This window comes from Aspergillus bombycis (assembly GCF_001792695.1).
Source record: "Aspergillus bombycis strain NRRL26010 chromosome Unknown contig00005, whole genome shotgun sequence".
NCBI classification, from domain to species: Eukaryota; Fungi; Ascomycota; class Eurotiomycetes; order Eurotiales; family Aspergillaceae; genus Aspergillus; species Aspergillus bombycis.
This window is the reverse complement of record NW_019170007.1, coordinates 180,701-196,235: the sequence shown is the minus strand read 5'-3', so window position 1 is coordinate 196,235 and position 15,535 is coordinate 180,701. Positions and strand designations below refer to the sequence as shown.

Genomic DNA, 15,535 nt, shown 5'->3' with positions numbered 1-15,535 from the left:
TCCATATAGGCGCAGACTCGGGGTTTTCAACAGAAAAGCAGTCAATTGCGGTTATAGTGGGTTACGGTGGGCACATTGGCGCATTCTATTCTCTTAATTCTCAACTGTACCATTGCTTCTTGGTCGGCATGATTACTGAATGTCAGAATCTTCCTTTCTTTTGGGTTTTGCATCAGTTTTGCGGCAAATCCTCGGTTTCCGTCTTCTTACATCGGAGTCGCTTCCAGCCGAATCTAATCACAAACCTGGCAACTCGGCGTTCCCAGATCATATGATGGTGTTTTTTTATGTGTTATCCGCAGGGTCTGTGGCTAATCTAGTACGCCTTTGCCTTTCTTCCCGTCTGTCTTGCCGATCTCTTTCACGAACGCGGAAACCTTCTTCGACATCTTTCCAGCCACGCATCCACGCGGTTATGCCCTCTAGAAGTGCTTCAGCATCGGACTCATAACGCTCTTCGGGCTTACGCCTCATCCACCGCTTTGCTTTATTTTGTCGCGATGCTCCCAGTTTACGTTCGTTCTGCCATCCGTTAACCCAGGCCTCGAGTCCGCAAACCGTACCGTGAAGTGCTTCACGCTCTGCTGAGCCTTCCATTATGTCTGTTTCCCTGTGTTGGAGAAAATTACGCATTAGCCTAGGAATGGAGGTGACAGTTTGGCGGATAGCTTACAGCTCGTGGACCTCATTTTCCAGCTCCGATATCCGTCGCGACAGCCCCTGGCATTCGCGCTTAAGAAGGTCATATATTTGGGACGATTCTTTGCGGCGTTGGTCCAAATCGACATTTAATGCGGTTACTTCATTCAAAAGAGCTATGAGTTGCGAGCTCGAAGGCTCAAAGGCGGATGAACCACGATCCTCCATCGGGACAGAGCAGGAGGCTGCGGAAGCCACAGGGTGTGAAGTTTCAGGGTAGATACGCGTGGGGCGGCATTTGACGACCTCCTGGGTGAGTTTTGGCCGCGGGTCCAACAGGGCTTCCAGAGTGTTGAGGCAGTGGTGGACCGTGGTCGTATCCTCACTTGACACGTCGGCATTCTGCGAGATCATGTGAGCTATTTTGGCAAGCCGTTGTGGCAGAGGCATTGCGTCCTCGCCCGCGTTGTGGACATCCGAGGAAGGCGTAGGGCGCGACATATCCGTCTCCCAGGTGTTTTCCGGAAGGGAATGCGGAGGTGAAAGCTGATCCAAGCGAGCCGGGTACGGTGAACTCTCCATGACCGATTACTTCCCTGTATATATTGGTACTTCTTTCTCGTGCTATTTGGCCGTTCTATTGCATATGTGTGTAGATAAGTACACGGATAGGAATATTGATTTGCTGCAAGTATGCGTAGGTACCGGACGTAATGTATAGTATGTTTTGAGGTGTTTGGACCTATAGAAGAAGTGCGTCGGACAAATAGCAACTTATCGAACCTCCAAGAACAAGGGTAGCAGCGACTGAACGAGACTAGTCATGTATTATCGGACTTGGGGAAGTCAGTCTGTTATATAGATTAGATATATAGGTATAAGATGAGAGCAGGTGGTTCCCAAAAACGCCTATGCGCGACCGATTCGAATGGTACCAAATAAAATGCGAATGAGTGAATAGAGGCAAAAAGGATTCTTTTGTCATAGTCCGAGAGGAAAGGCTGCAGAAAAAGACGGTCAGATCGTCATTGCCAATTGATAATAATAATAATGCTCAGCCGGGAGACTATTCCGTATTGGGCTTCCCATGGAAACGCGCCGGCCAAAAAAGTTGGCTGATAAGTGATGGGGTTAAGAAAAAAAAATACCAAAAAAAGACAAGAAAACGAAACAGCAAAAGAAAAAGAAATTTGGGATCTTGACTGATTTAAACGGAGCCCATTCCGCTTTCCTCCTTCTTTCCCAGTTGTGAGGGCAACGTTGCCGCATTGATTTAATTGATCTGATTTTAGCGATTTCGATTTACCTTTATCTCCGTTCTCTCCATTCAGTTTCACTTCTACTCTTCCACTTCCGCCGCATACAATTGACTCAGAATTCATTGGCACCGTTAGATTTGATAGGATGGCGCCCCCTGTGAGTATCTCATCTTACTCATCATCTCTTTTCTCTTCGTCCAGTCTTCTATACTCCCCGGTTGAATAAAACGAGCTTGTGCTAATGCCGCCGAATGGTATGACTCAGATTACTGTAGTGCCGTCGCTTGAGGCAGCAAAGGATGCAGTTAGCCACTCGAAAGATGCTCAATATCCTCCCAACCTACTCCCACTTACTGCATCTATCCCCGCCGACCTGTTGACGCCCACAGTGGCATATCTGAAGGTTGCCGAGAAGTGAGTTCCTACTCCGGAGCCGTCCGCCCCCTCTTGCCTATGGCGGGGTAGCTGATACGACCAACTCTTGCACAGATCCAAACTATCATTCCTCTACGAAAGTGCTGCGACCACGGAGACAATTGGGAGATATAGTTTTGTGGGAGCTGGTATGTATACTTGCCCATCATGGTCACCTTGCTGAACCTACTATTAACCTGTGCATCTGCGACGCGGTGAAGATCCCCGCAAAGTTCTCAAGACCGGCCCCGGCCATGGCCCCGAGTGCGATCCTCTTCCGATCCTGGAAAAGGAGATCGCTGAATATCGCGTTGCGACGGTACCCGGCTTGACGCTACCACCACTCACGGGCGGTGCTATTGGTTACGTCGGATACGACTGTGTGAGGTACTTTGAGCCCAAGACGGCCCGGCCTCTCAAGGATGTGCTTGGAATCCCAGAGTCGCTGTTTATGCTGTTTGATACCATTGTCGCATTCGATCACTTTTACCAGGTCATCAAGATCATCACCTTCATTCCTATCACATATGTCGACTCGGATTTCGAAACTGAGTACCGGAAAGGCGAAGACGTGATCAAGCACACTATCGAACGACTCCTCCGACCCGAGACCCCGCTACCTCCCCAAGGTCCGATCATTCCCAACCAGGAGTACACATCCAATATCGGGCGCGAGGGGTACGAGCGGCACGTGGTGAAACTCAAGGAGCACATCTCCAAAGGCGATATCTTCCAGACTGTACCATCACAACGGCTGTCGCGTCCTACCTCCCTCCACCCATTCAACCTCTTCCGTCACCTGCGCACAGTCAACCCATCTCCATACCTATTTTACATCGACTGCGAAGACTTTCAGCTCGTTGGTGCTAGTCCGGAGCTTTTGGCGAAGGAGGAAAAGGGCCGTATCATTACCCATCCCATCGCCGGCACCGTCAAGCGTGGCAAGTCGCCCGAGGAGGATGAGGCGCTCGCAGAGGAGCTACGAGGAAGCCTGAAGGACCGTGCGGAGCATGTCATGTTGGTGGATCTGGCACGTAATGATGTTAACCGCGTGTGTGACCCGACCACCACCCAGGTGGACCGGTTGATGGTGGTCGAGAAGTTCTCGCATGTGCAACACCTGGTGTCACAAGTATCGGGTATACTGCGGCCGGATAAAACTAGGTTTGACGCGTTCCGGTCCATCTTCCCTGCCGGCACGGTCTCCGGGGCGCCCAAAGTGCGAGCTATGCAGCTGATTGCCGAGTTGGAGGGTGAGAAGCGCGGAGTGTATGCTGGCGCGGTGGGCTATTTCGGATACAACATCGCCAGCACGGACGGAGTAACAGAAACGCCGGGTGCTATGGATACCTGTATTGCACTCCGAACGATGATGGTCAAGGACGGGGTGGCCTACCTCCAAGCGGGTGGTGGAATTGTCTTCGATTCGGACCCGTATGACGAGTATATCGAGACAATCAATAAATTGGGCGCCAACATTGCCTGTATCAAGGGGGCGGAAGCGAAGTATTTGAGCATGGAGGGAGAACAATCCTAGACTCATATGCGATCTTTTAGCTTTCTTTTCTTTCTTCGGATTCTCTTGTTCCTCTTTGTTGATAGGGAATTGAATGACGACTACGATCTAGAGCGATGGGAAAACAATGAAGTCCTTAAATTCTGTTTTATGTGTTTATTCTTTTTTGCTCCTTTAATTCCAAGCCCCCACATTATGATTGGATCACCGGGTGTTATGGGATCCATGTTGCAAAGGGTATTTACTACTAGTCAAGCTAGGTAAGGAAATGTCGGCATATTATTTAAGTCGGAACTGAATTGACATAGCGGACTCAATGCACCACTCATGTTGAACCCGTTGGTCATAGGTCACGGATTCTTCAACGGAAAGCAGAGTCCCGTCGTTTATGGTTGCCCCTTAGATAGATGATTGAGTATCCTTCTAAGGGGGAGCAAAGCCGCGGTATGCCCTTGAATATTGGGGTGATCCTGGATCTGCGATGCTTTTGTATCACCGAGGAGTCTATGTTCTTCATGTTGGACTCTATACCTGCTACCGTTGTCGTTACGACCGAATTAATTTCATTGATTGATTGTCAAAGCACCTAGCCTTGTGAGAAGCGTCACCTTGTGTGCCAATTCTCTCAGGCAGCATCGCCTTTGAAGAGAATGGTCGAATTCCGTCCCCTCCATCGCAACCTTGACCACCTTGGTGGCAAGCACAGTTGCTTGTCTGATCCCCATTTCTTTGCCCATGATATCTGGCTGCCTGGCAATCCACATTGTCTGCTCCAAGTCTCTCCTGCATTCTACCACCCCAGCCACGTAAAGTGGCCACAAGACATGGCAGGCAGATATCAACCGCGGGTACTTTCCGGGCGGGAACCCCTCACTGGGATACAAGACTTCATCTGTACCGATACGTTGATAGCCAAGATGGTATGGTATCGATGCACAGATCTCCTCGACAAGGTGGGAAATTCTGATGCTGAGTGAGTGCGAGCGCCCTGAGATAACTCTGGACGGCTTCAGGGAGGACTTGGTTGCCATATTCTCTGTCTGAGACATACAAACGCAAGCAGATAGGCGGCCAGAGCTGGCAGGATCGGAGTGGACCTTTTCAGGCTCGGGGATATTACGGGAAGACAGGTCAGGCAGCCATCATATATACTCTCACAGGGTGTCGTTTGATTAAGCCGGGCGTACTAATCTTCAGCAGCTAGACTAGGCCCTAATACCTCATTGAAAGTATGGGGTCTGGTGGTGGCGTTAGGGGCCAGGGGAGGGACATGCATTTACGCAAGCATCTCGAGCTGGAAACGGTGGGGCTCCACTGATCTGGCGAAAAATAGAGCTGATCCTTATGGTGATGCACAACCTATCTTGGTGGGAGTCGTTTGGATGGCATTAAGTTTGGGCCCAAGAAGATGCTGGATTAATAAGTGGACTCCCAGGTAGTTATCATTGGCTGAGGAAGCTCCAAGATCCCTGCAGTTGCCTCGGTAAGTCTAACCTTAATGATCTATATACTTTGTTCTTTCGAGCTACAGTCAAGTTGCACATATATAAGGGTCAAACCATGACATGGTATGCTAACAGACAAACTGTTGTTCACCTTTTATGGGACCAAACACTGTACAATGCACTCTCTTGTTTTTACAACTTCTGCGCCTTCGGTTTCTACCGTTAAGGGGATCTCAATCAACCGCCATGCTCTCCAGCCAAGCCCGGTTGAAGCCACCGAGTTTTCCCTAATTGTATGTCTTCATCCTTGTTTTCAAGATTGATTGTTAACCACAACCTGTTTGTCAGTATGGATCTCCGTTGCTATCTTATACCAAAACCTCCCTCAAAAGCTTGTCGGAGACTAACGCAACGAACCTCTTTTATCACAAGAGGAAGCTGTCAACATCTGACGACACGAGCGTTGTTCTTCCCAACGATGGCACTCGCTACTCCTCCGCTGTGCTGGATATATTTCAGCATGATGTCGTCTTGGATGTACCGGTCGTGGATGAGCGCTAATGGGTCTTTGCCTTCTACGATGTGTAAGAAACAGCTCATCCCTAGCTCGCTGAAAATCTGGGTCTAGTTTGAAAGATACATAGATATGGCGATAACTATGCTAACATCGGTTCTGCGTCTAAGAGCTCTGCGGGTATATACCTGGTGCAATATTCTGCGCCTGGAAGCCTAGCGCCCGGCCTCTACCTCTGCAACAAGGCCGTCAAATTTGGCGGTGGTCTCTGCAATAGTGGTTTCAAGGGTCTGGTCAGGCCAGCTGGTCCATATGGGACACTCCTAGCGCGGTTCAGGATCAAAAACAATGGCACCGATGTTGCTAAAGTCCATGCTCTGCAGAACCGGACAAGCCTTACTTCCCAGCAGGGTGATCGCCCTGGAGTGCAAGCTTCACCGCTAAACCCGACAATAATGAATCCTTCGCTCTCCTCGGATGAGCCCACTAAAGCGCTCCAGTTGACGGCGCCCATGGCGCCCTTCAATCCCGCACGCAACATCTCCGACCTGCCCCGCGTAAGCCGCATGCTCAAGGCGGCGGGCATCCACAACGCCAAATACCTACCCCAAGTCAGGAATCTGACCGCACTAGACGCTAATGTCAAGCATATTGTCGCCAACTTCTTCTCTATATTACCAGAGAATACCATGCAGCTCCAAAACGTGTGGGCACAACCGGCACCATGGGTGCAGGGCGACTACAGCAGGAACTATGCTATGCGTCTGTACGTTGCATACACGGGGTACCTGTGCCTGATGGCGTCAGAGGCACTATATCCCTTGTACAGACCTTCTGGCAGCCGAGGCCGGAAGCTAACACTAGGATTAGATGAGGCGTATATCATGCATGACATTAAGCAGCAAGCCGCCGTTGGCAACTAGAGGATTCTGGAGCCTCACTGCGTACAACTCCCAAAATTTCTTGATTGGCAATTCGCTCGGGAGGTATTCCGTCGGGGATCGGACTGATCTCACCTAGCCGGACGGGACTCCTGTTTATGGGGATCGCAGCAGCAATGATGATGGTAGTTTTCAGGCTCTGATACAGCCCGCGGATAAACGTCCGCCGGCGAACCGGACGTCAAAGTGAGTTCTTCCTTGCCTTCTTGGTCAATTTTCTGGCTATTCTCAAGACTGACTTGTCCAGCTGGCTTCCGATTCAATCTGGTGGAGGGGACTTTGAGCTAACTTGTGAGTTAATCTCTATCGTTTCTACAGGTGACCTTAAGTAACATCACATAGTGCGATTCTATGAGCCCGGAAAGCCATTGCAGCAGGGGAAGTGGGTGTATCCCACGATGCAGAAGCAGAAAGTCGAGGTTTGACTGCCAAATATGCGCAGTAGAGGGCGCGGGTTCGGCTATCTAAGGGTGCCAGTAAGGCTGTTCAGTGGTTGGATCCATCGCCTGCCGGATGCTTAACAGATTAAACATCTCAGTCACAAAATATTGAATACAATTCTCAAGAAAGACTATTATATACCGGAAGCACGGAAAGCCCGTAAGGTAGCATTACCCTGGAGGCTGGACCAATAAGTAGTAGTATCGGATGGACGAGTACGAGTATTCATTAAATTAAATGGACTTACAGACAAGAACACTGCTGCCTAAGCGATACCAATCAGGCTCCCATCCTGATTCAAAATCTCCCTGAAGAGATAGAGCGATTTCGTGGAGAAAAGTAGGTTTAATTTTTCTTTTGGGTGTACCGTCAAATTAAGGCTTTGTGAATTATAAAGAATAAAAAAAAATTAAAAAAAAGAGAGAAAGAAGCACGTTGCCTTATGACGTCGTTGGTAACTTTTGGCATTTCAAAGTATCTCTGCACCGCCACAATACTTGAATGTATGTACATACAGTACGGAGTACATACATACACACTTACCCTCCGGTATGAATCAGAGACAGAGTCTGCCGTATGGTAACTTTGTAAGAATCTCGTGTCAGTGAAGAAAATTTCTCCTTCATTGGTAAACTAGGTACAGGGGAAAGAGGGGTTGAAGAAGAGTTTCTCATGTTGAAGAGGATGCCAAGTCATGGCTGTACGCGGCCGTCCTTTGCCACGGCGCCACGACATCATCAGGGCTGCAGATGGTTTATGAACTACTAGTACTACTAGTCTTGTTTCCATTTCTCCTACTAGGTATGGAAATATGATGGATGGTACGAGGTATTTGTATCAGTTGGGAAAGGGTACAGCGTGTTTATGTCGGTTTATTGGGAGGAATGACGGTTAATTTAACAAAATAAAAAAAGGGTCCTTCGGGCCGTTGTACATTGGAAATCCCGTTGTATACCGTATCTCCATACTACTATGCATACATACCGTAAATAATCATTGTTGAATGTATTGAATGACTGACTGATTGTATACTTCTGGAACTTCCATCTTCTTCTTCCTCACCTCCAACCTCATTGTCCCTCTCCTCTCCCTCTCCAATTCTGTTCTTCGCTTCTCTGATACCCCCGGAGTAACGGATCCCATTGTCATAAACCCATTGAGCATCTTCTAGGGCCTCTTCAGGGACGTTGCTCTGCCGGTGGATATCACTCCACCCCTATTTCCTTCGTCCCCGGAATTGGATCTGCTGTTATCACTCGGTTCAGACAGAAGCTCGATTGCCGAGTGCTTTTACTGGAAGTGACTACAAGCTAAGATCCGCCTATTTCCAACGAGAGAAAAGGGAACTAGGAGTTGTGTGTGGGGGTGGTTCGAACCTGAACTGATCGGGAGATTTCCATACGATTGGGCGTTGGTCGTCGTCAGCCATCGACCGGTGGCCACCAAAAACCCAGAAGAACTTTCCTGCTCGTCATCGCGACTTTCTTCTCTTTCTACCGCTTCTTTCCAACTGCTACCACGCCTAATCCACCTCGTTCGATTTCGCGATTTCCTTTATTCCGATCGTCCTTTTCCTGTCCTGATACCCTCGTTGTGTCTTTTAGTGTTCTTAGGGACGATTCCGAGCGGTGGCTGACATTCAATCCCATACGCCCGCCTTCCGTCACACTGCCACTGCCAACTCCACTACAACCGCCCGCGATAAGGAGACAGAGAGACTCACCTCCGCAACTCACCAACGATCCCACCGCTACCCATTCAACCCCAACGCTCCCCCGGGCGGCTTGCGCCTGATTCCCCCTGATTCCTGAGAGCTGCCGGTACGCCAGGAGCTCTGCTTATTTTACCTAACTTCGTTTCCAATCATCCTCCTATTGAGCTCGAGTGTCCGATTGTCGTCACTATGTCGAAAGTCGTGCGCAGTGTGAAAAATGTCACCAAGGGCTACTCGTCGGTCCAGGTTAAGGTCCGGAATGGTATGTACTGCTAATATTCTTCTTTTGGCGCTCGGGTTAGGTTACGACTGATTGGTGGCGGTTGCTCGTCGGTCGCTACCGGTGCCCTTGAACCTGTGGTCAACATCGGCTGACGCTTTCAATCCTAGCAACGAGTAATGACCCCTGGGGCCCGACCGGTACAGAGATGGCAGAGATTGCCGCCCTTACATTTAGCAGGTAGGTTGGCCGACCCATTGGCCTCGGGCGATTCTTCCCCCTCTAGACCGAGCTAATCCGGTTGTACGTACAGTCCCACCGATTTCTACGAGATCATGGACATGTTGGACAAGCGACTAAATGACAAGGGAAAGAATTGGCGTCATGTGTTGAAGTCCCTGAAGGTATTAGATTACTGTCTCCACGAGGGCTCGGAACTAGTCGTGACGTGGGCCCGGAAGAACGTCTACATCATCAAGACCCTGCGCGAGTTCCAATACGTGGATGAGGATGGCAGAGATGTTGGTCAAAATGGTAGGTCGCGGACGGGATGGTCCCTTACCTTGCTCGGTCGCCCGCTAACGATACATAGTACGTGTGGCTGCTAAAGAACTTACTACCCTGGTGATGGATGAAGACCGATTGCGAAGTGAGCGCTCCGACCGAAAGCTGTGGAAATCGCGCGTGAGCGGACTGGACGACTACCCGGGTCATGGAAGTGAACCACAACCGCGTCGAAACGAGCGCCGTCGACGTCCCGCGGACGATGACGATGTCGAGTACCGCTTGGCGATCGAGGCGAGTAAGCATGAGGCCGAAGAAGAACGTAAGCGACGGGCGAAGGGCTCTATGCAATCCGGGGAGGAGGACGAAGATCTGGCCAAGGCGATCAAGCTGAGCAAGGAAGAGGAAGAACTTCGCAAGCGCGAACTTGAAGAGAGTAACGCGCAATCCCTCTTCGATGATGCGCCCGTCCAGGCCGCCCCGGCGCAGCCCACCGGTTACAACCAGGGATACCAGCAGCAAAGTGCGGTGGACTGGTTTGGCAACCCGATCAACCCCCAGCAACCTCTATCGACTGGATATTTGAACAACCAATACGCACAGCCGACGGGATTCCAGGGACAGATGACTGGAATGCCCAATGGATACACCAACGGATTCCAAACGCAGCCCTCAGCCTTTGACCAGAACCCGTACGGTCAGCCTCAGAATAACTTCCTACAGCCACAGGCCACGCTACAGCCCCAAGCAACTCTACAGCCGCAGCATACGGCCTTTAACACCAATAATCCCTATGGTCCCACAGACATGTTCGCACAGCAACAGCAACAACAACCCCAGCAGCAGCAACCCCAGCCGCAAGATAACTTCCTTTCGTCGGGTACCAATAACCCATGGGTCTCGAGCAGCCCGCAGCCGGGAGATATGATGAAACCAATGCAGACCGGATCAAACAATCCATTCGCTCAGCGCACGCAGCCACAGCCGTTCCAGTCCAGACCCGCAACATCCGGACATCCATCCCTGAACACGCTGGCAGAAGAGCGTCCAACCACCGCCTTCAATCCAATCTCCAACTACCAGGTTCCTGTGGCCCCGGCTCCACCCAAGAGTACCCCGCCTCAGATGAGCGACCCGCATCACGCTCGTCTCAATGCACTCCTCGCCAGCAGCGACGGCCAAGATACCTTTGGAAACGTTGGCGACCTCCGTATTCCCGCTCAGCACACCGCACCCGGTACCTTCGTCAACTCTGCTGGTCAAGGTCTCGATCGCCTACGCTCCAACCAGACCGGCAACAACCCATTCTTCGCCCAACAACGGTTCGTCCCCCAGCAAACAGGGTTCGCCCAGCAGTCAACCGGCTTCGCGCAGCCCACGAACAACCCCTGGGGTGCACAGCAATCATACCAGCAGCAGCCTCAGGCTGGAAGCAGTCTGATAGATCTGTGAAAGACGAAAATGTTTTATCCGTGATGTCTGTGGTATACAACCTAACGGGTTTGAGATGGAAGTGGAATACGATACCAGGTCTTTTATCTTGTCTTGTCTTTATCGATCAAATCTCTACCTTTCTCTCCTTTTATTCCCTTTGTTCCGTTGCGTCGTTTTTACAACGAATGGTTGGGTGTTATGCTCGCATTGAATTAGGGTTCCGGAATTGACATACAGATTTCAGTCCAGTTCATTTAAACCACTTACTCTTACTACTTCTATTCCTCCACTATGTTCGGATGCTTACCTTCTTGCTCTCTCTCTGACTCGATTTGATGCCAGCCGGGATATCCAACCAGTTTAAACCACACCCTTTGCTTTCCTCGTGTCTTTGTCTTGCCTTTTTTTTCCTTCTCTATTTTACTCCCTTGATGATGTACCGTTCTACTTATACCTATTACATATTTATTTGGTTCATGTCTCGTAGTATATAAATTACATTGTACTGTATTATGCTGCTTCGTATATGGACATGGTTATACTCATGTAGTAGGTTTGGTTATGTAAAGCCTGTTGATGATGGGGATTTAGTATATTGAAGCCTTGAATGTCAGGGTAAGTTACGTATTGCTTGAAAATAACCGACGAGACCAAATAAGAAGGTGATATACCCCTCCTGCCCATGATCATTTCATGTAAGCCATGCCATGCACAGCGGAGTATATGTTATGGTAGTATTAGTAGAAGGAATAGCACCAATACTCAATCATCTGTATCCATTCATCGAGGATATGTGTGGTCTGTTGCCGACCAGTTCATTCACTACGTACAGTATATGTCCTTCCAAGCGTCGCGTTCATCCAACAGAACATTCATAATCATGACTCTCATACCATACCACATAACGCAGAGCAGACCGAAGAAACCATAGCCCAAGGAATTGTATCGTATCAAACTCAATTCGCCCATTCAAGCCGATCCCCTAACCCCTTGAAGTTCCATGAATGCAACGGTCCCAAAGATGAACCATGAGGAAACAAAAGAAAAGAAAATGAGAATAGATATAGAGAGGAGGAAAGGGGGAAAGGTCTATCCACCCCGCTCGCCGAACTGTCGTGCCCAATCTTCGTATTCTCTTAGTCCTTCCCGGCTGACGCTGGGTCTGATGGAGGAGAGACTGGCCTCGAAGTCTTGGAATCGGATGGCGCGGATTTGATCCATGGGAGTGTGGAGGAGGCTTCGCCGAGGTTACGGAGGGGGCCCATTGCAGCATCTTTGGCGAGGGCTGTTATGTCAGAGCCTGAGAAGCCTGTTTTGTGGTTTGTTAGCTTGGGGATTCTGATGGTTGGGGAGGAAGAGTAAATAAGGGTAATACCTTCTGTGAGTTGGACTAAAGCGTCAATGTCTTGATCTGTCAAGTCTTGCACCTGGTGACTTAGTAATGTCCGGAGTTGTTGTTCGCGGACGTGATGTTCTGGGAGAGGGATATATTGTCGGCGGACGAAGCGACGGCGCGCGGCCTCATCGATGTCCCAGGGCATATTTGTGGCGGCGAGGACGAGGACCCGGCTGGGGTCTCCGCTGGCCTTCTTGTCCCTGCCCGGCGACTCACGGCCTGCTGCAGCGCGCTGCAGATCTGACCACTGAATCAGGAATTCGGTCTTTGAGCGTCGTGAAGCCTCGTTCTCAGTGCCAGATGAGCGAGCGGATAACAGTGAGTCGATTTCGTCCACGAAGATGATCGACGGCGCCAGCGCCTTGGCCAGACTGAACAGCGCGCGGACAAGCTTTTCGCTCTCACCGTGCCACTTCGAGGTCAGCGTGGATGCGGAAACCGAGAAGAATGTCGATTTGGATTCCGTAGCTACAGCGCGTGCGAGCATCGTCTTACCTGTTCCTGGAGGTCCAAAGAGGAGCATGCCCCGGGCTGGTTCTCGTAGACCAGAGAAAAGATCTGGACGGAGGAACGGATAGACGACGGCTTCTTTAAGGGCCTTTTTAGCCCCATCTAGACCAGCAATGTCATCCCAGTGCACTTCATCCCCGCGAACTACAATGTCGTTGAGGATCTGTCGGGCGGTTGCCACATCCACCCCTTTCGGGAGCTTATTCAGTATATCCATAATCGCGTCATCCTCATCCTCAACGTCCACTTCGTCCTCATCGGCATCCGTTGATTTGGGACCAAGAGATTCGGGATCGCTAGATGATGGCGGGGTGATAGCGCGCCTGATGCGCGGAGTAGACCGTCGTTCGGGGCTCGTTCGGGAAATCGACATACGATCTATATTGTCGCTCAACGCATCTTCACCAGTGGAAGCAGGGGTGATTCTCCGTGGCGTGCTTGCAGACCCAGCCTGCGGAGTGTTTGAGGTATCTGCGGATCCTTCAGAGGGTGTCGGCGGCTGGTAAGTCGACCTCAACGCTACGGGCTTTGGTTTGACAGAAGGCTTCGGGGAGGCGCGTGGCTGAACGATATCATTGGAGCGCGTCGACACAGAAGCGGAATGGGTACGGTTGGATGACGGCTGCCGGACGCCAGCCGGAGCCTGAGGGATGGATGTAGGTGTTGAAGTTGGTGCGGGAGTAGACTTCGCTGGTGACCGTCGCGGTGTCTGACCGGGGACCCGAAGTTTCCTCCCCGAGCGACGCTCCTCTCCGGAATCCTCTGGAGGCACGCTTTTCCGTGGGGGGACCCCATCGCCGGACTTCGAACGGGGTGGTGCTGGATCCTTTCGAAAACTGGGATCATTTGCTACGGTCAAACGGGAGGACGCTAGGGCAGCGTCACTGACGGTCTTCTCTGACGATGGAGTGCGATAAAGACTTCCCCAGGCCAGGCCCGCGGCTTGAGAAGCTGCGGCCGGCCGCAGGTCTTTCCGTCGCGGACTAATTTTCTTTTTAACGGGCTTCTTCAGATCGGCGTTGCGCAGCGTAGACGGCATCGCTTTCCGACGCTCGGGGCTGGAATTGCGGGAAGACGTTGTCTTTGCCGAAGAGGATTGCGTCTTGCGCAATCCGGGACGACCCGCCATTGGAGTTGATGAACCCGTCCCGTTCGCAGTAGACTCCGAGCTAGTGGTGTTGATAATAGGTGGTGGTGGTGGGCGTCCGGGGATAGTGGGCGGTTTAGATAGATCGGTATATCCGACCGCGGGGACAGTTCCCTCTCCAATCCAACCGCGATAACCAGCGGTAAATGGAGGAGATTTACCAGACGTATCCTTTCTGCTCTCACGGAGAGCCTCGAGTAGATCGACACGCTCCCGACATTGGAGCTCTAACTGGCGGATGGAATCCTGAAGAGCCTTCTCAGTTTCGTTCTTGGGGGTGTATTTGGAAGGTACCCGATAGGCGTTATGATAGTAAATGGTTTCGAGGGCGGAGCGCCAAGACTTCAAAGCTTCTTCTTCGTTGTTCTGTACGGACGAGCGATCAGTGACGAATGGAGTCAATTGATGAAAGCGGAATGGCAGACCTGTCCTTCGAAGTAGACGGCAGTCGAGCACATCAGATAACAGTCATCATAGGTCTTCTGGAGGGAAGACGCCGGTTTGGGGCGCATCATGGATCAATTACTCCAAGGGATCTTCGGCGGAATTGCAGGACCCGCCCGCGCGCTATGGATGATAGTCGTAGTAGTGTGATACTAGTTAATCGTAGTCTGGGGGAAGGAATGGCACAAGGACGGGGACCAACTTCTGCTCATTCGTAGGGAGGGAGGCAAAGGCGGAAAAAAAAAGAGAAAGGAAGACGTTCTGGACGAAGAGGACGTGAGTGAGTGAGTCGAGAAGTCAGAGGTGAGAGTAAGACATGAAAGTAAGTCAGTGATTCTCCATTTTCCGATTTTTCTCTTACCCAAATTCGGTCATGATTTCGCGTGACGTCGTTGGTGCACCGCAAAAGGGAATGAAAGGTGCCCCACGATGATGGCAAAACCTCTTCCAATGCTACTCTACTTAACTCTACTGCCAACTGAACTCTTTTTTTTTTGACATTTATTTTTGTTTTGTGGTCCCCGGAGTGGAGTCGAGTGTCAATCCTTTATATTAACGAAAATGGATATCTGCGCCAGCTCAGCCTGGCTGGTGTACTCAAAAGTAATTGCCCGCCATATCATCCCGTCTATGTATACATGGGTCCCAAATGCGTAATATATCAGAAGAAATATTCCAGAATTCGGAAATCGATCAAATGAACAAAATAAAACCATGAGAGAAAAGGAACAAAGCCTCCAAAAACACTTCCCTTGCGTGCCAACGCCGGTACAAATATAGCATACATAGGGCGATCCAAGAAAAGCTCTCGCACTTTTCCCGACACAATCCGCCCCACAAGATGTATATCAACCATTACCAACCCAGAGAATGAAACCCGATGACCAACGGTGAAAAGAGGTACCGAAGAAAGGGTGAGACGTCCTCGCTCCGCCTCATCCGCTGTGGTTCCAGCCAGGCTTTTCCGACTCCGAATGTCTCGGACATTTCGTGTATA

General features: G+C 50.6%; 5 protein-coding genes across 5 annotated transcripts; 3 read left to right on the top strand and 2 right to left on the bottom strand.

Moving 5' to 3' along the window:
* Positions 1 to 285: 285 nt before the first annotated feature.
* On the bottom strand, positions 286 to 1,221 carry ABOM_001293 (uncharacterized protein; the record flags this gene model as incomplete). Its single annotated transcript, XM_022528423.1, has 2 exons — positions 286 to 610; positions 674 to 1,221. The coding sequence occupies 2 exons, from the start codon at positions 1,219 to 1,221 to the stop codon at positions 286 to 288; spliced, it is 873 nt and encodes a 290-aa protein (XP_022393675.1).
* Positions 1,222 to 2,139: 918 nt separating this feature from the next.
* trpE (anthranilate synthase TRP2) lies at positions 2,140 to 3,849 on the top strand (the record flags this gene model as incomplete). Its single annotated transcript, XM_022528422.1, has 3 exons — positions 2,140 to 2,312; positions 2,388 to 2,461; positions 2,534 to 3,849. 3 exons carry the CDS (start codon positions 2,140 to 2,142, stop codon positions 3,847 to 3,849), a joined length of 1,563 nt encoding a protein of 520 aa, XP_022393676.1.
* A 1,984-nt stretch (positions 3,850 to 5,833) lies between these two features.
* Positions 5,834 to 6,710, top strand: ABOM_001291 (uncharacterized protein; the record flags this gene model as incomplete). The annotated part of the gene is made up of 2 exons (XM_022528421.1): positions 5,834 to 5,857; positions 5,910 to 6,710. The coding sequence occupies 2 exons, from the start codon at positions 5,834 to 5,836 to the stop codon at positions 6,708 to 6,710; spliced, it is 825 nt and encodes a 274-aa protein (XP_022393674.1).
* Positions 6,711 to 9,072: 2,362 nt separating this feature from the next.
* Positions 9,073 to 11,059, top strand: ABOM_001290 (epsin; the record flags this gene model as incomplete). The annotated part of the gene is made up of 4 exons (XM_022528420.1): positions 9,073 to 9,145; positions 9,274 to 9,343; positions 9,417 to 9,637; positions 9,696 to 11,059. 4 exons carry the CDS (start codon positions 9,073 to 9,075, stop codon positions 11,057 to 11,059), a joined length of 1,728 nt encoding a protein of 575 aa, XP_022393692.1.
* A 1,118-nt stretch (positions 11,060 to 12,177) lies between these two features.
* Positions 12,178 to 14,609, bottom strand: ABOM_001289 (putative AAA family ATPase; the record flags this gene model as incomplete). Its single annotated transcript, XM_022528419.1, has 3 exons — positions 12,178 to 12,350; positions 12,417 to 14,460; positions 14,520 to 14,609. The coding sequence occupies 3 exons, from the start codon at positions 14,607 to 14,609 to the stop codon at positions 12,178 to 12,180; spliced, it is 2,307 nt and encodes a 768-aa protein (XP_022393740.1).
* Positions 14,610 to 15,535: the final 926 nt, after the last annotated feature.